The sequence below is a fragment of the Papio anubis genome, chromosome 8, assembly GCF_008728515.1.
Source record: "Papio anubis isolate 15944 chromosome 8, Panubis1.0, whole genome shotgun sequence".
Taxonomy (NCBI): domain Eukaryota; kingdom Metazoa; phylum Chordata; class Mammalia; order Primates; family Cercopithecidae; genus Papio; species Papio anubis.
Window position 1 is genome coordinate 127,278,190 of NC_044983.1, and position 24,127 is coordinate 127,302,316.

At 35.7% G+C, this 24,127-nt stretch overlaps 1 protein-coding gene across 11 annotated transcripts in view; it reads left to right on the plus strand.

The window, feature by feature from the left end:
* The window catches only part of EFR3A (EFR3 homolog A), a 101,582-nt gene that overhangs the window by 62,895 nt on the left and 14,560 nt on the right, over positions 1 to 24,127 (plus strand). For 6 of the 11 annotated variants that reach the window (XR_001905917.3, XM_009213596.3, XM_003903165.4 and 3 more), the window contains exons 12-19: positions 770 to 821; positions 3,439 to 3,611; positions 3,935 to 4,010; positions 9,046 to 9,207; positions 9,855 to 9,986; positions 11,114 to 11,181; positions 12,468 to 12,595; positions 21,216 to 21,307. Coding sequence is in view for 9 of the 11 variants with exons in the window: in XM_009213596.3 (XP_009211860.1) it covers positions 770 to 821; positions 3,439 to 3,611; positions 3,935 to 4,010; positions 9,046 to 9,207; positions 9,855 to 9,986; positions 11,114 to 11,181; positions 12,468 to 12,595; positions 21,216 to 21,307 (883 nt within the window). In the remaining 2 variants the exon portion in view is untranslated. Of the gene's footprint in view, positions 1 to 769; positions 822 to 3,438; positions 3,612 to 3,934; positions 4,011 to 9,045; positions 9,208 to 9,854; positions 9,987 to 11,113; positions 11,182 to 12,467; positions 12,596 to 13,573; positions 13,625 to 21,215; positions 21,308 to 24,127 lie in introns of all 11 variants that reach the window. The other 5 variants (XR_002524022.2, XM_021942628.2, XM_021942629.2 and 2 more) reach the window with 1 other exon arrangement.

The window sequence follows — 24,127 nt, forward strand, 5'->3', positions numbered from 1 at the left end:
CTAAGCAATTGAATTAACATTTTTAGGCCTTTAGAATCATTTTCAGCTTATAAATTCTCAGATTTTTCCATCTTTAGAAATTGTTTGGCCTGGACATTGTGTGTGTGTGCATACACATTCAGGGTTAAGCTTCAAGTTTCCTGTATAAATTTTAAAAATTAATGTCAGTATATCAGAAATAGTGGCTTATTCCTAGAATTTTAGAACTGAAACTGATTTTAAAGATTATGTGCTCTGACCCCCTTATTTTATACATTTTATTTGGTTTTTATAACATGCTAAAGTTTTTGTTTGTGAATGTTTTTGTTTTTTTAATTTAATAAGGAAGTAATAGTATCTTATTCGACTTACATTTCTTTGACCATTAATTTGTTATTTTTTAAAATTGTTCTTACCTGTTTATTCATATTTGTTAAAGAGAGATTATACTCATCAGCTATGTTTGTAGTAATTATTTTCTCCAATGTAAAATGTCTTTTAATTTGGGTTGTTTAGTTGTCTGTTTATATGATTAAATTTTCTTATCATCACATGCATAGGACTGTTTTGAGAGCCAATAACAGATTTTTTAGTTTGATATTTTTCAAGATAATAGTTTTAATTCACATGAATTTTACTTTGGCATGTAAAGTGAGCCGTGACTTAAAACTGTTATAAAAATAAAATCTATTTAGCCAATAAGAATAGAATTTTAAAATCAGTAATTAGAGTAAATGAAGTAATATAAATGCTAATTAGTATAATAATTCCAGCTTTTTGTATATTTTAGGGATTTAGGAACCAGGAGGATTCAGATAATGTTGCTGAGATCTTTGCTTATGGTAAGGCATTTAAGATAAATAAAGGACACACTTAACCTTAAATTACTGTAAGCATTAATTGAATAGCTTCATGTTACAACCTTTCTTTTCTTAAGTAAGTTACTGTTTATGGTTAGTATTTTATTATGTTCTTCATTTTAAAGATTATCCTATAAAAAATATATTTATTTCTCACTTCTTCTGTCACTGTGTTTGATCTTCATAATGATGAAACATACAGAGGACAGAAACTATTGCCGTCTTATAGATGAGATACCTGGGCTCAGAGACTGTGAGTAGAAGGAGTTGATGAGGTCCACCAAAGTCGCTGGGCTGAAAAACAGAACTCAGATTTGAAATCCAAAGTTCTTTCAACATATTATGCTAATTCTTTCTCATACTGACCAAATAATTGCTTCTGATTGGGAAAATAATTCATTAAAATGAATATTTGCGGCCGGGCGCGGTGGCTCACGCCTGTAATCCCAGCACTTTGGGAGGCCGAGGCGGGCAGATCACAAGGTCAGGAGTTCAAGACCACGGTGAAACCCCGTCTCTACTAAAAATACAAAAAATGAGCCGGGCGCGGTGGCGGGCGCCTGTAGTCCCAGCTACTCGGGAGGCTGAGGCAGGAGAATGGCGTGAACCCAGGAGGCAGAGCTTTCAGTGAGCCAGGATCGCGCCACTGCACTCCAGCTTGGGCGACAGAGCGAGATTCCGTCTCAAAAAAAAAAAAAAAAAAAAATGAATATTTGCCATTTAAAATTTGAAGTGGCTATCAATAGCTGAAAAGGAAAAGTATACCCAGAATGAAAGGTCCTCTGATTATTTTCTAGCAATTGTACTCACATTTGATTCAACCATTGCTAGCACATATGTATCCTTTCGAAAACAGTATCTTTTAGATTTATCCTAGAAATGTTTACTATACCTGATCTCATTTTTTAAACGGACTGTCTCATACCTAAGTGCAGAAATACCTCGTATGGTTTTATTTTTAATTCTTTTTAATTCTGTTTATGGCCCTTATCATACAGAAGTTTTGAATTCTAATATAGCCAGATTTATCAGTTTGTTCTATATGTTTTGTACTTTTTCACTTGTATCTTATATAAGAACTCCATTCCTCCTCTGATGATATAAACGCTTTTGTTTGTATTTTCTTATAGCAGTTTTAAAATTTTAGCTCTCTATATTTAGAACTTTAATCTGAAGTTTATGTTTATATGTGGTATGATTTTCCCTGATGGGTAGACAGGTGTCCCACCGGTTTCCCAGCTGACTTATAAAACTACCTCCATCCTATAATAAATGCCCAAATGTAAATGTTAAGTATTCCATATATGTTTATAATCCTGTAAATATGTTGAGATCTCCCACCTGCAATTTAATTTGATCCTAAGCCTTTATTTATATTAGACAAATTTGCTAAGTAAATTATTTTGCCTTGCCATCCTGATTATACCATATAGTCGACTGAATGAATATCTATGTGGTATGCTTAAAATGTTTAATAGCAGCCGGGCACAGTGGCTCATGCCTGTAATCCCAGCACTTTGGGAGGCCGAGGCGGGTGGATCACAAGGTCAGGAGATCGAGACCATCCTGGCTAACACGGTGAAACCCCGTCTCTACTAAAAATAAAAAAATTAGCCTGGCGTGGTGGCAGGCGCCTGTAGTCCCAGCTACTCGGGAGGCCGAGACGGGAGAATGGCGTGAACCCGGAAGGCAGAGCTTGCAGTGAGCAGAGACCACACGCCACTGCACTCTAGCCTGGGTGACAGAGCGAGACTCCGTCTCAAAAAAAAAAAAAATCAAGTAACTAAGTACAACTTCCCAAAATGAAAATGTATTCCCATTAACCAACTGCCTAATTTAAAATGAGAGAATAATTTGCAAACTTAAATTTAAAATTTGCAGGTCTTACTTTTACTGTTTGTCACCTAAGCTCCTTATATCTCTTTCGTACTAACCTTAACTTCTCTGGGCCTCAGTTTCTCCTTATGAATGAGATTCGCTAGAGTCTACCTTACAGGGATATGGTGAGGACAGTTAATACATATGCAGTGCTTAGAATCATGCCTAACACATGGTAAATGCATGCTGTTATTAACTTTATTCTCATTATGAATGATGTTTTTGTGAATTCAGCAAAATCCTACATTACTTTTTTTTGTTTTTTTTTTTTTTTTTTGAGACGGAGTCTCACTCTGTCGCCCCGGCTGGAGTACATTGGCGCGATCTCGGCTCACTGCAAGCTCCGCCTCCTGGGTTCACGCCGTTCTCCTGCCTCAGCCTCCCAAGTAGCTGGGACTACAGGCGCCCGCCACCATGCCTGGCTAATCTTTTTTTTTTTATTTTTTAGTAGAGACAGAGTTTCACCGTGTTAGCCAGGATGGTCTCGATCTCCTGATCTCGTGATCCACCCTCCTCGGCCTCCCAAAGTGCTGGGATTACAAGCGTGAGCCACCGCGCCCAGCCAGAATCCTTCATTACTTTGCACATTTCCTTTATGTCTTCTCTGCAGGCTTCTGTCCATATTTTCTTTCCTAAGTTTATGGTTCTTATAAAACAATATGAGAATTTTACAAAAAAAAGGACTCGTGACAAAATTGTTTGTTTTCTTCCCGATAATCAGGTGACCTCTGGATATAAAGCAAAGACGATTGTTACTGCACTGCCAGGGTCTTTCCTGGATCCTTTGTTATCACCATCTCTCATGGAAGACTATGAACTGAGACAGTTGGTCTTGGAAGTAATGCATAATCTCATGGATCGCCATGACAATAGGGCAAAGCTTCGAGGGATCAGGTAATATGCCATTTTGAAATGGATCAAATGATAATGTTTTTAAATTGCTAAATTAGTGTATTTAAGTATTGTGATTTTTAAAAATCTAGCATGTTCAGGTTTTATTAATCCAGAATTTTATTTAATTGGTATTGAGATAATATAATCAATATATTTTAAGATAGCAATTTTTTGGAGAGCACGTATGTACTCTTCAGAAGCAATTCAGTAGTATTACATACAGGCTTATCAAACTCATAAGTGTAAATACAATTTTCCATATAAAATGTGATATTGTAAATAAATGTGCTATTCATTAAAAATGATATATTAATTGTCTCTAGAATAATACCGGATGTAGCTGACCTAAAGATAAAAAGAGAAAAAATTTGTAGACAAGACACAAGTTTCATGAAAAAGGTAAGACATCTTCTAAAAAAAAAATGCGTAGTGTAAATTACAGCCATTTGAATTGTTAGGTGGTTTTGTATTGATCTGTGACCTTGAAATGAAGCCATAGAATTTTGAAATTGAAAGACCTCAAGATGCCATCTTCAACCTCCCTCAGGTATAACATTCCTGGTGGTGTCTCCTCCAGCCTGTATTTGAACATTGTATTGTTGGGCTGCTGTAGTAGTTCTTAATTTCTTCTCTGAGTAAAACGTCTTCCTATAATTCTTGCCCTGGCAATCCTCTCCCACTGAAAAACATAGATACTGATTCCTCTTTTAGCAGCTCTTTTGTAGACAGTTTCAAGTTTCTGAAAATACCTGTTACCATCGAATAAATTAACTGTGGTGAGTTTTTATTGTCTGTTAGGCATTGTTTTCTACACTATTTGGGATATAAAGATGAGTTGGGCAGGATCTCTGCCCCTAATAGTGGTTTTTGCTGGATTTTCATGATGATAATTTAAATTCTGTAGGTCTACTGGCAAATGGCTGAATTTAGAAAATTATGATATTTATGGTTATTTGCATATTGAGTAAACTTTCTTTGCAGTTATTATTCGTCCAAAGCTTGGGCAACTAATATTTGCCAGACACTTAGTCAACATTGAGAGATATGATAACCATGACACTGCTAGCTGCCCTTATAACGAACACAGTATTGCCAGCTAAGGGAGCCTGTTTTTAGAGGTACGAGGAACAGGAGACAGCCCCATAGGAAGCTAGGTGCAGAGACCTGTAATCCATGTTCTTTTGCCTCTTTACTAGCCCATGCTTTCTCCCTGACACCATCTTTCATACTATCTGTACCTATACTATTGATTGCTGTGTTTCAAGTTAACTCCTTTTTGAAAACTTCATTTAAAAAATAATTTACAAAATATCACCGTTCCTACATTAATGTGATTCACTGAATAAAATACTTAAGGAGGTTGGCCGGGCATGGTGGCTCACACCTGTAATCCCAGCACTTTGGGAGGCCGAGGTAAGTGACTTATAAGGTCAGGGAGATTGGGACCATCCTGGCTAACAATACAGTGAAACTGCCTACCAAAAAAAAAAAAATTAGCCGGGCGTGGTGGCGGGCGCCTGTAGTCTCAGCTGCTCTGGAGGCTGAGGCAGGAGAATGGCGTGAATCCTGGAGGTGGAACTTGCAGTGAGCTGAGATTGCGCCACTGTACTCCAGCCTGGGTGACAGAGCGAGACTCTGTCTCAAAAAAAAAAAAAAAAAAAAAAAAATTTAAGTGAGGCTATACTGTATATCAAAAAACTGGTTAATAAGTAGGACAGATACATTAATACTTCTCGATTTTTATTTTTTATTTCTTTATATCACCTAACTAATGAAAGAAGTTATTCTACATAACTGAGGAACTTCAAATTTTTAAAATATTTTTTATTGACAAATTATAAATATACATTTATGGGATACAATGTGGTGTTTTGATTATATGTATACAATGTGGAAAGTTTAAATCCAGCTAATTAACATATCCATTTTCTTGCTTACCTATCTTTTTATGGTGACATATTTGAAATTTACTCTCTTAGTTATTTTCAAATATACAATACACCGTTATTGACTATAGTCACCCTGCTGTGCAATAGGTCTCAAAACTTAACTCCTTCTATGTGTCTGAAACCTTGTAACCTTTGATCAATAATCTCTCCATTACCCTCCTCCTTGCTCTCAGGCCCCCGCTCTTGCTAACCACCATTCTCTACTTCTGTGGGTTCAACTTTTTTAGATTCCACATACAAGTGAGATTATGCAGTATTTCTTGGGACTGACTTGTTTGACTTAGCATAACGTCCTCCAGGTTCATCCATATTGTCACAAATGAAAGAATTTTCTTCTAGTGTAAGGCTGAATAGTATTTCATTTTGTGTATATATATATATATATACACACACACACACACACACACACACTACATTTTCTTTATCCATTCATCTGTTGATGGACACTTAGGCTGATTCCATACTGAGGAATTTTTAATCATTACTGATATAATGAATTTTGAAAACTCAATTGATAACTGATTTTTGAGTTATTGACTTTATACAATGACATTAAACAGTCATGGACATTGAGACTGGATTTCATTTTATCCGCTATGAGTTATAGAAATAATACTTCTGCTGTTTATTTTGCTAGTCAACCAATTTAGAAGGCTGTAATTTAACAGCAAGATTAGACTGTTATTCATGTTAGATTTTGAATCTTTAAACTGTTCTCTGAATTAGTTATTCCTCTGTTTTATAATTCAGAATAACTTTCCTTGCTAAGCGTTTGTTATCATTAATGTAAACCATTCCTTTTTGGGTCTTTCTCTTTAGAAGCAATGCGTTCACACTTTTTTTCCTTTGTCAAAATTTTATTTTTATAATTTGACACCATTTTTCATTTACCTTCCAATTTGTTTTATCAGTAAAAATGTTGTTTGATTTCCATATGAAAACTAGCAACTGAGAGAAGTTTCTGCAAAGAACTAAAGAAAAAAAAAAGGGTTCTGTAGCCACAGGATAATGGACTGGCCTTTAGTTAAGAGAATCTTAGTTTAGCATAGACACTATATTTTCTGTGTTAACATTGTTTGTTCAGGCAACTGTGTCTGAGATTACTACCCAGCCTAAAACGACTCCATCTGAATGTTTTAGGGACGTCTTATATACGGAGTCTGTTTGAAAAATGGTTCCAGGGCTGGAATCCCTTATACATTGGGAGGTATCACTTCACCTGTAATTTCCTAATGAAGTGTATTCTTCCAGAGAAAACAGCGGCCACCGCTGAGTCTGCAACTCAGTATATAGTATATAGTTTCTCACCATGTGAAAGGGCTCTTGTTAATGTTTCACCAAATCTAGGAATTATGTAGAAAAGAGTACTTTTTATTATGAAATATAAAATATATGGAAATTATTACTTTAATTGTTTTAAGGTGAACAACAGTATAAACAAAAGCATCCCACATGTTCTGTCTTCTTCATAACTCCATCCTCTCTCCTACAAGTAATCACTATCATTGCTCTGACTTTGATGGAAATTGACTCCTTCGAGTTTTTTTTACAGTTTGATAACCTAATATACATTACATCCTTGAACTATATTGTTTAGTTTTGCCAGTTTTTGTTATTTGGGTGAAAGGAACCATACATTGTGTATTCTTTTAAGTTTAGTTTTTTTTATTCAGCTCTATTTTGGTAAAATTCATCCGTGTGTGGCTTTAATAGTATTCCATGATATGAATATACCACAAGTTTTCTTTTGTTGGCACACATTTGAATTGTTTCCAGTTAGTGAGTGTTATGAACTGTGCTCCTGTGAACATGCTCGTACATGTGTTATGCTGTGTATTATAACTCCCATTTCTCCAAGGCCTGTAGGAGAGGAATTGCTGAGTAATAGGTTATGTATTTTTCAGATTCACTGGATAATGCCATACCAGTTTGTAAAGTCATTATACCTATTTGTATTTTTACATTACATATTACAAATTTTTTATTTCATCTAATATGGTATGTAGTAGGTAATTTTTAAAAACAAACTTATTACTTAAGGAACCTGAAGTCTAAATTCTCACATATGTATGCACCACTTTAATATTTGTTAGTAATGTTTAGAACCATAGAATTCAAGAATATTCTTAGGTTTTGAGAGGACCCAATACATAAAGTTTTCTTTTCCCCACCCAAGTATAGAAACCATATGTGTTTGAGAGAGAGAAAGAATGAGAGAGGCAAACTCTGGATTCAGAAAGGTGGAAACCAAAATAACAACTTCAGAAATAAAGGAATCTGGAGGGTAGCTTTATATCTGTAGCCAAAAAAGGCTAACACTGTACCACAGATTTATGCAGACTTAACCAGTCAGTCATTGTCACAGCTGGAGAACTACAGGCCACCTTACTGAGATGGGACCTTAGTGCATATTAAATAGAGAACAGAGCAGAATGCATACTTGTTACAGGCAGGCTGGCTTCAGAAGCGTCTGTGCTGCTCTTGCCCAGTTTCTTTTCCTAAAATGATCCAAAGAACCTTCTGAGAAACAGGCTTGGAATATTAAGCCTGAAGTCTCTCCACATGGGAAAAAATGAGTGTTCTTAACCCTGCCTGCACATTATAACCACATGGGTAGCTTTATACTTGAAAAATACTGATACTGTGCCACTGACCAGTTACATGATATTAAAGGAGGGTGGACAGTAGTGAGAAGTGGGGAGGGCAAGAGCATGGTGGTCATTCCAGTCATCCAGTGATTCCAGTGGACAGTTAGGGTTGAGAGCTAATTGAGTTAATGTCGCCACTGTGACTGGAAATGGCATTGCACCTATATCCAGGAATGCTTTAGAAAGGAAAGGCTTTAATAATCTCTTATTATATTAATAAATAATAAATCTTTATTGTAATGATCTTTACTTAGATCAGTCCAGTTTAGGGGAAGCCTCTATGCAATACCTGGGGAGTTTCTGTAACCTCTTCCCTGTTAATAGACTTGCCTTCAGAGACTCCATGCCAAAATGTAACAGAACCTGCAGATGCTCTTCTCTGTACGGCTAACCTACAGGGCTTGTTCTCCAGTCAAGAGAGCCTGAGTACATTTCCTCTCAGCACAATTTTCTTTATCATTGCTGAGGCTGTATTGCCAAAGTATCTCTCAGGATTCTGCCATCCATTTCACTTTTTTTCTCAAGTCAATCCATAATTTGCTTTTGTTTTTTCAAATTACTATTAAAACACATTTTCATCGTTAGCACAGGAACTATTTTTTACTGATTGTTTTTATTTAAGGTTTGTCTTCAATTTTAACATTAGCTTGTAGTTATATATTAGCATGTTGACTGATGTTAATAATTGGAATTTGACCATCTGATCATCAATTTAAATTTCATTTCCATGTTAAGCTATATAATAACATAGCTACACTGTCAAAGTGTATGCATGTGAAATCTGCCTTTTTTACATTTTAAGCAAAATTACGTTTTTCCTCTGTCTTTTATCCTCAGAATGGGCAACAGCTATATCGGCACATATATTTGGGTTGTAAAGAGGAAGACAACGTTCAGAAAAACTATGAACTACTTTATACTTCTCTTGCTCTTATAACTATTGAACTGGCTAATGAAGAAGTAGTTATTGATCTCATTCGATTGGCCATTGCTTTACAGGTATGCTTTCATAACCATTCACTGCAGAATACATTTTTTATAAAGCAGACACCATCTTTGAAGTATTGCCTTTATCCAAGGACATGAATTTTAAAAGGGAGTTATCTAGTTGTAAATCTAAAATACTCAAGACTATGATCACATTCTTCATTTATTCCTTTTACATATGTTGCATAAGCATCAACTTGTGTGCTAAATATCCTTCAAGGCCATAGGGATATACTGTGATGAAGAAGACAGACACAGTCCCTGTACTCCTGTACCCACACTTCCTGCCCTGGGGGGATAGTCATTAAATAAGAATGACATACATGCAGTTGTTTAATTAGAGTTGCATAAGTGTTATGTAATAGAAGGACAGTATGCAATGGCTATATGTGCACGCGCGCGCGTGTGTGTGTGTGTGTGTGTGTGTGTGTGTGTGAACAGGAAAGGCTTTCCTAGGGAAGAGAGTTTAAGTTGAAAAATTTAACTCTCTTGTAAATGAACATTTATTTTCCTCTCAGAATTGTTTTAGAAAATAACTTCTGATAAAGTGGCATTTTTGTTAGCTTTCCAAACTACCTGCAGTTTTCCAGTGTAATCAGAGAAAATGCTGGTGGAGCATAAGAACTTGATCTCTCTGATGTGTTTGTTTCTCATTAAAGGACAGTGCGATTATCAATGAGGATAATTTGCCAATGTTCCATCGTTGTGGAATCATGGCACTGGTTGCAGCATACCTCAACTTTGTAAGTCAGATGATAGCTGTCCCTGCATTTTGCCAGCATGTTAGCAAGGTAAATGTATTTAGAAAATCCTTAAACTTGAATTTTGTACAAAATTGCTAATTTTATTCCAATGATGATTATTTTTAACTTTGGTGATTATGTATCAAATTAAGATAATTCTATAAAAATATACAGCCAGTAAAATGAAACTACAGCTAAAACTGTAACTACTGTTTTTATATTTTCTTAGATGAATGTTGTTATAATAGTTTAATGTAGTGGTTGAATGCAATACATGGTTTTCTTCTAGAATACCTTATGTAATTTATTCTGTGACTTTTTTCCTTTGAACCCTTATGAATCTTGGTATCTAAATTTTCTTAAATTACACTCTTTTGTTGTTTATTCTAAACTACTTGAGGCAGATCTCAAAAGTTGAATAATTAATGTGCATCTCAGAGAATTGTCCTATGTCTTTCAAATATATTTAGTTTTCTTTAGCAGTAACTCTTACATCGTTATTTGCATAACTTATTAAACATTACAGTGCCCCCAACTTACCTAGCAGAAAAAGTCCATTTTTAAAGACGTCTGTAAGAGAGAACTTTATTTTTCTTAAATTGGAAGCACATCGTTTAGTCCTTACTAAAATGTAGGCTTTTAATGTAATCTAAGAAACAAAACTCATCCATTCATTAATCAGATATTTGAGTGAATAATTGATGCCCACCACTAGAGAATTAAGTATTACAAAAGCAGAGTACCTCTTTGCTCACAGTTCATTGGAGGAGCTAGACCACACAAGTGCCTGGAGACCTTGTACGCAGGCTGCAAAAGGTAATGCGGCAGGTGGAGGATGGTGATTTGTAAAGCGATTTACAAAATAGTGCATTTGAGAAAATAGATATTCTTGCTTTATCATACTAGGCTTAATCAAATGTAATGTGTCATCATTTTTTGCTTTATATATTATTTTATTGTCACAGTTTTATCTGTTAAATTTTAAAAATAATAAATGTGAAAACAAAACAGACTGTACACTTGGGCTGTAAACTTAGCTTAAATTCAAAAACAGTGATGGTATTTCTTATAAATGTTTAAAGTTGTTTTGTTTTTAAACTGTTTTCCAAATTTTTATAGCAAGGTCCTGAGGGGTGGGATTTTTTATTTTTGTTCTGTTTTTGAATATTTTTTAGGTTATTGAAATTCGAACTATGGAAGCCCCTTATTTTCTACCAGAGCATATCTTCAGAGATAAGTGCATGTATGTTAATCTTTACATTTTCAGGATGGGGTACTGACTTGATAAACCAATCAGTAATAATTATATAGGAGTAAATATTGTTATAGTAATTCCTGGTGCTTTATACTAATCATCATTTTGTGTCTGTCATTTAATTCATTTAATTATTTCCCTTGTTATAAAAGGGCCTGCACATTATGGATGTTGACTCATGCACAACATGGAGTCAATCTTGAAAAAGTTTTTTAAGAATAAGATTTGGCCGGGCGCAGTGGCTCACGCCTGTAATCCCAGCACTTTGGGAGGCCGAGGTGGGTGGATCACCTGAGGTCAGGAGTTTTAGGCCAGCCTGGCCAACATGGTGAAACCCTGTCTCCACTAAAAAATACAAAAATTAGCTGGGCGTGGTGTCATGTGCCTGTAGTATCAGCTACTCAGGAGGCTGGGGCTGGAGAATCATTTGATCCCAGGAGGCGGAGGTTGCAGTGAACCAAGATCACACCACTGCACTCCAGCCTGGGCAACAGAGGGAGACTCCATCTCAAAAAAAAAAAAAAAAAACCTACCCCACTTTTTAAAAAATGTTGGCTGTCTCTCTTAAATATAGCATATTTTATGTTCTCATATGTAAATGATCAAACCTTTAAGAGAATACGGTATCCTGTTGAAGACGTTCAGTAATAGGTAACAATACTCAAAATATTGTAGAAGAAAGAATGTATTAAGGAAAATCAGTGTTATTTCCTGCATTATTTCTTGTTCTCTAAAGAAAAGTATATATATGAATAATTTTTTGTGTGAACTTTTGGGCTATAAAAACAGTTTATATTGAAAGCATCAGTAAGATAATATCAAGCAGTTTGAAAGGAAGGTGAAACCTTATGTGGGTGGGCAAGTACTTCCTAACACTTAGCTGGCTAATACGGTTTTCATTAACAGTCAGTGGGCTGCATTTTTATTTTGTCTCTCAGTACACTTTTTTGTTAACACGACAATAAAAGCTACATTTAGTGTTCTTTATTACTTAACAAGTGAAGATCAACAGAATAATATAAGGCTAAATTCACTATTGGAATGTTACTGGGAGAAGAATCACTGCAGAATGGTTAATATATGGGACCGCATACTATGTGTTTTTAAAGAGCTCAAATTAATTGCCTAAAATATACTGATTTTTCTGTTACTACAGTTTACATTGTGTTTATATTTAGAATATTGAGGCTTTTGCTCTGGAATGTTTTGCATAGTAACTAATTTTTGCTCAGTAATTTAATACTGAATGATTATTGCTTTGATGAACTTGGCAGGCTTCCAAAATCTTTAGAGAAGCATGAGAAAGATTTGTACTTTCTGACCAACAAGATTGCAGAGTCCCTAGGTGGAAGTGGATATAGTGTTGAGAGATTGTCAGTTCCGTATGTACCGCAAGTAACAGGTAAGAGGAGGATAATTAGAACTCTCACTCTGGTGATTGCTTATGTTATAGTAATTTTTTCATTACCCAGTTAGCAATGAAAATTAATTCTGGTGTGTGTCCTTACTATAGCCCAGCCATTTTCAAATGCTTAAGAGTATTTACTTCTGTTTTCTAATTTTGCTATTGAAAACCTTCAGCAAATCTCTAACAACATAGATATGATTTTACCATGAGCAAATCAAGTCCTTGAATATTTATTGTTACAATACTTAATATTTTATTTAATAGTATATTTTAAAGTGAGATCTTTTCTCATTAAATGATATTCTATTTAAGTTATGGAAATTGATGAAAATTGTTTAATGATAAGTGATTATTGAGGTTAATGAATTAGACAACTTTTGTTATTTGAAAGAGTACAGACTGTTGTTATATAAATAAAACTACAAACTTTTTGAGTTAGGGATTTTTTTTTCTCTGTGACCTATATAGTCCCTTCTATTCTTCCCATTGCCTGAAATAATTCTGTTTGAAGGTAAAATTGCATAGTGTCTTGTATTCAACCTTTACTGTAAAAATTAAAATCAAAGAATTTATGTCTTATGCTTTCATTTTCATTTGGTGACTATATAAGTAGATTTTGTGAGTTAGTTCTTTCTTTGGGGATACCTCTGTTCTACAAGAGAACCATTTGATTTCACTTAGAAAGATTTCTGGATTAGTCACTACAAGTAGCGCAGTCTTTGTAAATGGCTTTTTTTAAACAACATGGATCCAAAATACATACATTTAGTACAGTAATAATTGTTCGTAACAGTCTGAGATGTTAATGAGTGCTTTTGCGTTTTCTTTTTAATTTTATGCTATAAAAGATTGTGTTCCTCAGGAACTCCTTGAGGAAATAAAAGTGCTAAGAATAAAACATTATTAGAGCTTTATAATTTAAAAGATTTTAAAAAAATTTAAAATATTTTAACTCTTATAATTTGAATTTAGCTCTCTTTCCTTCAAGCAAAAAACCTCTTAAACCCAGGCACAAGCACAAAGGTAAATCCAGTTGTCAGTTTGGCCTGCCCTTTCCCTCACCTGTCCTCTAGGAAAATAGCTTAATAAAATGTGCCTTTTAGAAAATGGGGCCAGTGGCCTGCATATTTTCTGTAATTAGTTAAATTATTATTTTCCTTTATCTTCCTTATAGCCATAGTTTATTTTTACCCCTGTTATTTCTCTTTACCCTGTTCCTTTAACTCTTAACAATTTTTAATGAAAGCTCTGGTACTTTTAAAATTTTTAACAAATGGTCTGCACTTCCCTGATTCCTCCCACCCCTAAAAAAGATGTATTCTCTCATAATGCATCTCTGCCAATGACTGAAAGAATTCTGAATGTTTTAGTGTCTACTTAATTGTATAACTGCATAGAAATCCTAGATTTTTCTGATTTGTAAAGACTGATAGTTTAGAACCTGTCTGTGGCGTGAGTATCCTACCTTAATGCAGAAACAGAATAAACAGTGATATTTTATGGGATACTGAATCTGTAATTAAATTACCTTTTGCTATGTAACCATCAGATAATTCATTTAAAAACTTGAAGGGATTTAAGAACAATGTATTAAAATAAAAGGCAGAACATATTTAGTTTGTTGTGTATCATGCAATACCCATCATCATCACAATAGTAGCTACCATGTATTATGCACTGTGTGCTAGGCACTGTGATAAGTGCTTTGTATTCATTTTCTTATGTAATTCTCATAATGGTTTGGTGAGGAAGGTAGCATTATCTTTGTTTACAAATGAGGATAGTGAGGCTAAAATTGAATTAAATGATTAGGTGACACCACTACCAGCCTCTCCAGTTAGTTGCTTAATAAATTATTTGATTTCACTATTTTTCAGGGGCTCAAGTATTGTTCACGCATCCAGAAAGATCCAGATTGATTTTTATCATTTATTTCTCTAACTTCTACTGGGTACCTTCAATTTAATATATATCAGGCACTGTTATGACTTTCATAGGGTAGCAAGATGTTAAGATGCAATTCTTATCCTCAAGGAATACAATCTAGTGGGAAAAGCAGATGAATGATTGAAACACAATGATAACTGGATCTAGAGAAAGAATGATGATCTACCTAAAGTTTATTGAACTATTGATGCCTGGCATCCTAATAATGTGGTTGATAAATGTTAGCAGATTATTGTATTTTACTTTAATCAACCTAGAATTCAAATGAATAGTGTATGTTTAGGCCTGTGCCAAGTACTGCTTTATGAAAACAGTAGTGTCCCCCATCTGAATCATTCAGAGGTATCAGTGGCTTCAGTCAACTCATACAGTTATTTAAATATTAAGTGAGCACCTCCAGTGTGCCAGCTGCTGTGCAAGCAAAAGCCAGAATGAACAAGACAGGTAGGTCTCTACTTTCACAGAGCTCACAGTCTCTCTTAAATGTATTGTTTACTTGAACCACAAAACACAGCAGATGATTGGTATTATTCTAGGTGCATAGGAAATAAGTTAATTTCATTATATAATTTTTCTCTAAGAAGATAAATAACCAGGCAATTGTAATATGACTATACAGCTATGATTAGGGACATTTTGGGTCCTCCAATAGCAGGTAAAAATATTTAATCCAGGTTTGGCGGGCCAGGGATGTCTTCCAGAGGAAAAAGCCTCTAAGCTGAGCTTGAAACAGGTGTTAGGCAAGTGAACTGTGCTTCATATGGTAGTAACAACATGTGTGAAGGAATGAGGTAGGCAAGAACAGGATTTGTTCTGTGAATTAACACAGAGTGACGACAGACTTCAGGGAGCGGAGGTAGGAATGGTAAAGCAAGTTGAACTAGTTTAAACTCTGTTCTGAAGGCAGTGGGAAAGCATGAGTGATTTTAATCAGAGGATAACATGATCAGAGTTGCATTTTAGAAATAGTACTTTGGTTATAATTTTGCAAACTGGGGATGGGGTGACTATTTATTTTGATGGCATGTTAGTCATCCTTAGGAGAAATGACAGTGGCCCATAATAAAGAGGCATCAGTGAGAATATTGATTGGTATGGAGACACAAGGAGAAAGCCAGGGATTTTGTCCAGGTTTCTGGCTTGGGCGCTTGAGTGGATGGTGTAAAACCGAGGGGACACATAGGATTTACTTACCATTTCATTTGCTTGTTTTTTTGTGTATGTTTTGTTTTTCTCGGAGGGATGAGAGATAAAGCTGGTGTATTAGTCTGTTTTCACGCTGCTGATAGAGACATACCAGAGACTGGGCAATTTACAAAAGAAAGAGGTTTAATTAGACTTACAGTTCCACATGGCTGGGGAAGGTCTCACAATCATAGCAGAGGGTGAAAGACACTTCTTACATGGCAGTGGCAAGAGAGAATGAGGAAGAAGCAAAAGCAGAAACCCCTGATAAACCGATCAGATCTCGTGAGACTTACTATCACGAGAATAATGTGGGAAAGAGCAACCCTCGTGATTCAGTTACCGCCCACTGGGTCCCTCCCACAACAGGTGGGAATTCTTGAGATGCAATTCAAGTTGAGACTTGGGTGGGGACACAGCCAAACCATATCAGCTGGGCTCAAGTGAAGAAGGAAAGAAGTACATATTTCAGCTGAAACTCTCTATAAGTAGTTTTGAATCTGGGGTGGTAGAAGGATAGAGTTTTTGTTAACAGAAATAAATAGGAAAAAGTGGCTGGTTTCGGAGATAATCCTCTTGTTGAGTATCTTTGAGAGTGGAGCATGCAAGTAGCTTGAGGCAGTTAGGAGTTAGGACTGGGTTTTGTGTGAGGGTTAGGAGGTTATAATGAAAATTTTGAAAAAAGCAACATAGGGGATTTTGCTAAAGCCTTCAGGGAGGATGACTTCTCACAGTGAAGGCATGGAGATAAAAAGGATGGAATGGCTTTAGACAGTTCTCTTTTCCTGAGGAGAGGCCGTATTGGGAAGGAACGTAAAGCCCCAAAGCTGAAAGTCTCAAGAATGTGAAAGGAAAGTAAGGTAATGTTAGAATGTGGGTGCTAGGAGGTTGGGGAGTGAGAAGGCAGCTGTAGAGGAGCTTCCAAAAAGGGAAAGGTAACTTGGCACAAATTGCTGAAGCTTCAGAGAAGTAGAAAATTGATTAAGACCTTTCTTTGGATTTTCCTGGAAGGTGATTATTGATCACCTTTGAGACAACACTATATTTCCTTTGTGTTCTCAATGATTTTGCCGCTCAGGGACCCCTTTCCGGCCCCCATACTTCTCATTTCTTTTTTTATTATTGGCTTCAACATGACTCTCTTTCTGCAACCCCTCAGCTTTCATAAATTAACCCAGAAATTCTTTTATAGCCTCCTTTGAGAGAAGTCCTTATTTTTACTTCCGGAGAGACCTTGAAAGTTAGTGTGCCTGGATGCTATAAGCAGATCGGCAGGGATGACTGCATACTGCCTTGGGCAATTCCATTGATGTGTTTATGTCCAGTTACTTATATCAAAGCATATCATTATGAAGGAAAAATAAAAAATACAGGGTCTAAGTTAACTCAGCAGTAGCCACATGCAGGATATAAAATATTCTCATCCTGAAAATTCTTGCACAACAATGTGTCCTGTTTTGTTGCAGTTGAGTATGTACTGATTCTGTACCTTCAGCCTTCATGCAGTAGAACCTGAGTGACTTTTGTATGGTAGATACAAAACCCAGAGTCTCACTGAATTTCATGCATGGATATATATGTCAGACATCAGTGTACATGACGGTAGTATAAGGCTGAAGGATGATGGAAGGGAAGTTCATTAATAACCGATAGTAAGTTTTTGTAGCTCAGAAGAAAGAGGGACAAGTAGAAATAATTGGAGTAATATTTAACACTTAAGGAAGCGATGTGATGTTCAAATAGGCCTTGAAAGATAAGAATCTCTATAGTGAGGAGGATGGCAAAGAAAGACAGGATAACGACATGTTTCTAGAAAGCAGATATCCTACAGCATGCACAGAGGTTACAAAACAGGCATCTTTGAGTTGAACACTAGATTAATTAGGGAAGGCTGAAGTTACTGTTGGTAAGATCTGATGAGAGAGCCTTGGATGTCCTTTTAATTACAAGCAGTTGGGGAGCATAGCTTGGGGAGTTATGTGGTTAGTGTTTTAAGAAGCTTAGTTAACATGGTGGTGACATACAGGTAAAATTGTAGAAAAGTCTGCCATTAGGATGCACTGCGTTACTGGTTCTCAGCTAAGGGTGAATTTTGCAATCTTGGGGAAATTTTTAGTTGTCACAACTGGGACAGAGAGAGATGGGATAGGCCTGTTGGCATCTAGTGCGTAGAAGCTAGGGATGCTGCTGAACATCTTATAATACAAGGGATAGCTTCCCACAACAAGAGTTATCTGGCCCAAAATGTCCATAGTGTCAAGGTTAAGAAACCCTAGCTAGGTTATGCTATAGTAGCAAACAACCCCAAGTTCTTAATGGTTTGAAACAGTAAAGATTTATTTATTGCTCAGACTTGCTGTACATAACTATGCATCATCCACATTCTGGAATTCAAGCTGATGGAGCTACCACTGTCTGGTACGTTACTCATACTGTATTGGCCAGGACTTATTACAGAACCCCTCCTAACCACAGAGAGGACAGGAATTGCAATCCTGTCACATCCCCAGAAAGGGCAAACTGTAATATTGACTAACAGCATTAGTTACAACCATGGAAGGCTACCTGGAAGTAGAGGAGTAGTCAGTAAGAGAGAAACCAGTTTCTTGCTGATTGCTTTTAATTCGTCAATCTTTGCTTCTTTAGTAAAGTAAAATCACAGTATATACAGAATGGAATTAGAAAGATGGAGCATAGGCTGGGCACAGTGGCTCACACCTGTAATCCTGGCACTGTGGGAGACCAAGGTAGGAGGATTGCTTGAAGCCAAGAGTTCGAGACCAGCTTGAGAAAAAAAAAAAATACCCCGTCTCTACAAAAAGTTAAAACAAAAAATTTAGCCGGTTGATTCCATGTCTTTGCTGTTGTGAATAGTGCTGCAATGAACATACACGTGTGCAAACCAACACAGGAACAGAAAATTAAATACCACATGTTCTCACTTGTAAGTGGGAGCTAAATGATGAGAACACACAGACACATAGAGGGGAACAGTACACACTGGGACCTGTTGAAGGGTGGAGGATGGGAGAAGGGAGAGCTTCCAGAAAACAACTAATGGATGCTAGACTTAATATGTGGGTGATGAAATAATCTGTACAACAAACCCCCATGACACAAATTTATGTGTATAACAAATCTGCGCATGTACCCCTGAACTTAAAAGTTTAAAAAAATTAACCGGGCATGGTGGCACGTGCCTGTAGTCCCGACTACTCGGGAGGCTAAAGTGGGAGAATCACCCGAGCCCAGGAGTTTGAGGCTGTAATGAGCTTTGATCACACCGCTGTACTCCAGCCAGGGTGACAGAGAAGAGACACTGTCTCAGGAAGAAAAAGAACAATGAAGTGTTGCCAGATGATACAGTAACTCTGTGCTGTTAGGCTGATTCTAGACCTGAACTTCCCTACTGTTTTGGGGGAACTTTATAGGTGTGTCTGGGTATTGTTCTCCTTTGCTCTTCAGGTAGCTGGAGTGGGCCTGGGGCAGTCTGAGCCTGCAATATGAGCAGGCCCTTCCACTTATCTCTGTGTACCATGCATGCATTATAATTTAATATGTGCAGTGAGGTAGAAAACCTTGGGAACTCGGCAGTAAGCAGTGGGCTGCATTTGTTTAACAATTCTAATTAGGACTGAAAATGATCTGTTTTTGAAACAACTCTATTGGTAGTACAGAAGGGAGAAACATACTAGGAAGACCCACTGGAAAGCTATCCTAAGAGTTTAGGTAAGAAAAGATGAAGATTTTGAAAGATGGCACTCCTGAAAATAAATAGGACAATGTGGAGATAAAGATGGTTTATTTAGAGATGTGGAATTGGATTTAGAACATGTCAAATAGAATTGATTAATAAGAAATTGGAAATGTTGAACTCAGAAAAGGAGGCGCCAGAATCCTGCTCAGTCACACAAGTATTTATAGATCACCTACTGGGTGCCACCTGCAACCCTAATAGTACCTGGGAACTCTCTGAGAGAGTTAGAGGTCCTGGGATGTGACCTGGGTGAGTACATTCCTTTTAGGACTGGGAGTAGAACAGTAGCCAACTTGGCATCCTTGTCACCCTTCCTGAATTCTCTTCTGCGTCGTAAAGGAAAAATTGGGAACTATGTTTTTTCAGAATCAGAGACTGACAATGAAAAGCGCTCAGAACAATCTGCAAGTAGAAGAGGAGAAACTGTTATCTTTAAAAGACAGTGTAGCATTCAAATGGGTGGATATCGGACTAGCAGCTTCCAGAAGCTTCTTGAGAATTACCGTCTCCATGCTGCAGACTGAGAATATCCGATGGCTAGCCCAACTTTTACTCACTCAGCTTTCCAAGGGTTAAATAATTCTCTAATTCTATATATTGGAATACACAAAGTGACTTCCTTTTTTCGGTTGTAATCATGATTATTTGATATTTTCCTAGCATCCTGTACTCTCCATCATACTTTAATCATTTGTGTGATTTTATTGTATATTTTTCCTGTTAAACTGGAAGCTGCACGGGGTGTGTAATATCTATTCAGCAGACTGTCCGTAACACCTAACAGGGTCTCTAATCATTTCCTAGATTTGATGAGTATTGAATGCTAAAGTAGAAAAACAGAAGTAGAAAAGAATGTATGTAAGGACATTATGATCAACAAATTCAAATGTTCATAAAGTGGTTAAGCAGAAAATGGGCTAGGACTAGCTTTTTAATTTAGTGATTTGGGAGACCGTGGAATTTTATTTAAGAGCACTGTCAGAAGAGTGGTTGGGGTTGGGATTATAATTACAGGACTTCGGCATAGTCAGTAGTGAAAAATCAGAGCAATTTGTTCAGACTGTACAAATGAATTGGGGGCAGAAAAGTAGATTAGCTAGAGCACTGAGGTAAAGGCAACATCTTTCTGGAGAAGTGATCAGTTATAAAGCAAAATAACAACAGCTGATGGAGATGACTGAACGGACAATGCTGGAGGAGATACTAATTGAAACAGCAATTGCTTTCAGTCCACAAATTGTAATGCACTGTAAACACCTTTAAACATTGCTTCCCAAACTGTCATCCTAGAACCAGAGTTAGTTGACAGCTTTCACTGTTTGGTGAAAATATTAGAGAGATAAGGGCAATATTAATATTGTCAGTTTTGAGTTAGGATAAATGTACTAAGTTTAGATTATGTACTTCCTTTGTTTGCTGTTACACTGACTTGCTTTCTTAAACTATTCGGTAGTGGTGGTGGTTGTTGCTGTCCTAAATGCCCCTTTTTGAAAAATAAAAATCTGATAACCTTATTTCAGTTCACCCCATCAATTTTACTTTTTAATCTGCTGCACGAAATGTAAAAGTCCGAGAACACACTGCTTTATGTATTTAGAAGGAACAAAAAAGACAAACTGTCTTAATTTTTTGACAGTTTTTGAAATCTGAGATAAGTAGAGTTTATAAATGAAAACCAACATAACATTTCTAACAAATAATGGGAGGAAAACAATTTTATTTCAGATGAAGATCGACTTTCTAGAAGAAAAAGCATTGTGGACACCGTATCCATTCAGGTGGATATTTTATCCAACAATGTTCCTTCTGATGATGTGGTAAGTTACTGAAAGTTTATGGTAGAGTACTGTCTTGGTAGACATCATTTAAAAGAATTTTTTGCCTTCCACACTTTCAAACAGGAGAAAATACAACTCTAAATTATCCTCAAATCAACTAAACTATTAGTAGAAATTAATCTGATTTAGCTTTGAATTTATTTATAGTTTATTTTACTGAACTCATTTCAGCTGTCTGTAAAGATATATAAACCTAACATTATATGTTACGATGTTGTCAGATTTCACATTATAATTTGGTGTAAAAGATTTTTTTTTTTGTAAGAAACTTTATACAAAGCCTGTCATTAAATTAGTGGGCTATCTAGATCCTACTTATTTTTAAAAATTTAGGAAATGCAAATTACAGAAATAAATATAACTATACATCCTCATGTGAAGCCAAATGCTCACTACCTTTAAAAAGTTTTAAAAGTTCATCTCTAAGGTAAAATGTTTTAATTATTTTGGATAGTAAGGATGTAGTTTAAGCTGCGTTAGTGAGCTATGTACTCTGTAAGGACTGTGGCTTATTTAAAACATAGATTTCATGCTCTCCTCCCGTTTCAGAAGAGCACAAGAGCGTACCCTCCTGAGTTATAGGGGAAAAAGCAGCCAGTATTCTCTAGGACTTATTCGACACAAACCACCAGAGAATTTTTTCATAGTCAAGTAAAAATGCCAAAATGCCAGCATGTCAAGTCAACCTCCACCTTGTGGTTTATCCATTGTCTGCCTTCTTAAGTATTTATTTCTCATTGGTACAATATGCATAATTAAAAGAATATCCCTATAGGGAAAGGGAAAGGAAGTTATCTGAATTTATGCTTTCTCAAGCCTCCCTCCTACCCCCTTCCAATTCCTATTGATTTATTTGTCTTCAGGTACTAAACCTTTTTGGTGGCCAGAGTACAGCCAACTGACTTATGTTTTCTATGCCATTCAACTCCCCATTACATAGAAGTTATCAGTTTTATTAAGAAATTATCAGCACGGCATCAAGAATAGTTGAAGCAGCATTTAGTGTTCATTTTGAAACTCGACGCCTTAAAGCTAAAGTTTCTTACCAATTTAAGGCTTAATAACCACCTTGCCTAAATTCACCTCTTTCTTCAGAGCTATTTAATTTATACACCCCTTACTAGTAAGAACAGTATCTTGCTAGTTCTGTCCTTTTAATGATTATGAATTTGCCACTATTACCTTTCTAGGGAAGAAGTTCATCCAAAGTCTTAGTTTATAAACTTAATTTTGTTAAGAGTACACTATATGTTATTGACTGCTATTTTCACCTTTCTCCTTTTGTTAACTATTCTTATTTTTTTCAAAAATATATGGAGAACACTTGAAACTGTTGGAAAGAGTCAGTCTATTTTGATAAAATCAACTGAAAAAACATTTGCATAAAGACCCAGTGTAGGGGAAAGATTCTTGTCACAAATCTTACATTAAAAGTCCGTTAATATTTTTATTAACTCTTACAAGATCCTGTTGTTTTTCATTTACTATAAGTCCTAAGTCAAATATGCCTCACACCAAGCATCTGAAAAGTTAAGTACAGTTTAGTATCACATTTACTTGAGCACATTTGAGTTTCAGACTCATTTACCATTGTGGAATCTGCTTTTGAATATTAGAGATGTTTGTTCAAATACCAGAAGACAGAATAATACTATCTTCTAGGCTAAAACTAATTAATTACTTTCATACAACAGACAGAAGAAATTCACATCAAATAGATATTTACCAGTTAATGGTGCAGCAAAATATCAAACTATTTTCTTACAATGAATCAGATAAGAAAATTGCTCATAAAAAATAACTTTTTTATTTGATCAAAATTATTTATAGTTTGTATGTATAATCCTAGTTTATCCTCAGATGTATTTGCTTTTGCTTTTTAAACTTACAATTTAAAAAAAGAGAGAGAGGCAGAAGGTTGTTTAGATGGAGACCATCACAAACTTTTGTTTCCCTAAACTCTAGTCTGTTGAAATACCTGGTCCACTTGAGATGTGCCAGTTCTGACATTTGCAATTCCGACCTTGGCCTACTGAGAATCATTTGGTGAACTTTTTCTAAAAATTGCCATAGATAAAAAGATGTATATTATTATTTCTTCTAAAAATGTGCTCATGGCATAAAATGTATTACTGATACTTTTATCATAAAGCAGTTGATTTTATACCTTTTACATATCTCAAAGCAAGAGGGAGATTTGAGAGACTCAAGGTAAAAGTTATTTTTAGAGAATATAAATTGGTAATTGACTTTAGAGGAATGCTTCCCAATGCATATATATATCTGTATATATATATATGCATACATGCATATATATATGCATATGTGCATACACATATATACACATGTGTATATATACGCATATATATGCATATATATACATATATATGCATACACACATTTTTATAACGATACCTAATTTAAATTAACATATTCAAGAAGATATATGACTAAAATAGAACAGAGGCATCTCTGTCTCCCGAGATAAAATTATCAGCTTGACTAATAGAATAAAGCACTATAGGCATGATTTTTTGCTTCCTTATATATGCATAATTGATATGAGTAAAACCTGAAATCATCACACTACTCTTCTCTCTAAAAGCTTATAGTAAGTGCTTGATTATTTAAGGGCATGGGTAGGATGTTATATATATTAAATTTTGAGTATATGTTAAATTTTTTGGTACAAAATTAAGTCACTGGTTGACTGCAAAAGATTGTTGTTTATTCTGGTACAAATAACAGATCTTTGTTTTATATCCATGTACTCCTGTCTTTTTTCCCCAAATACAACTG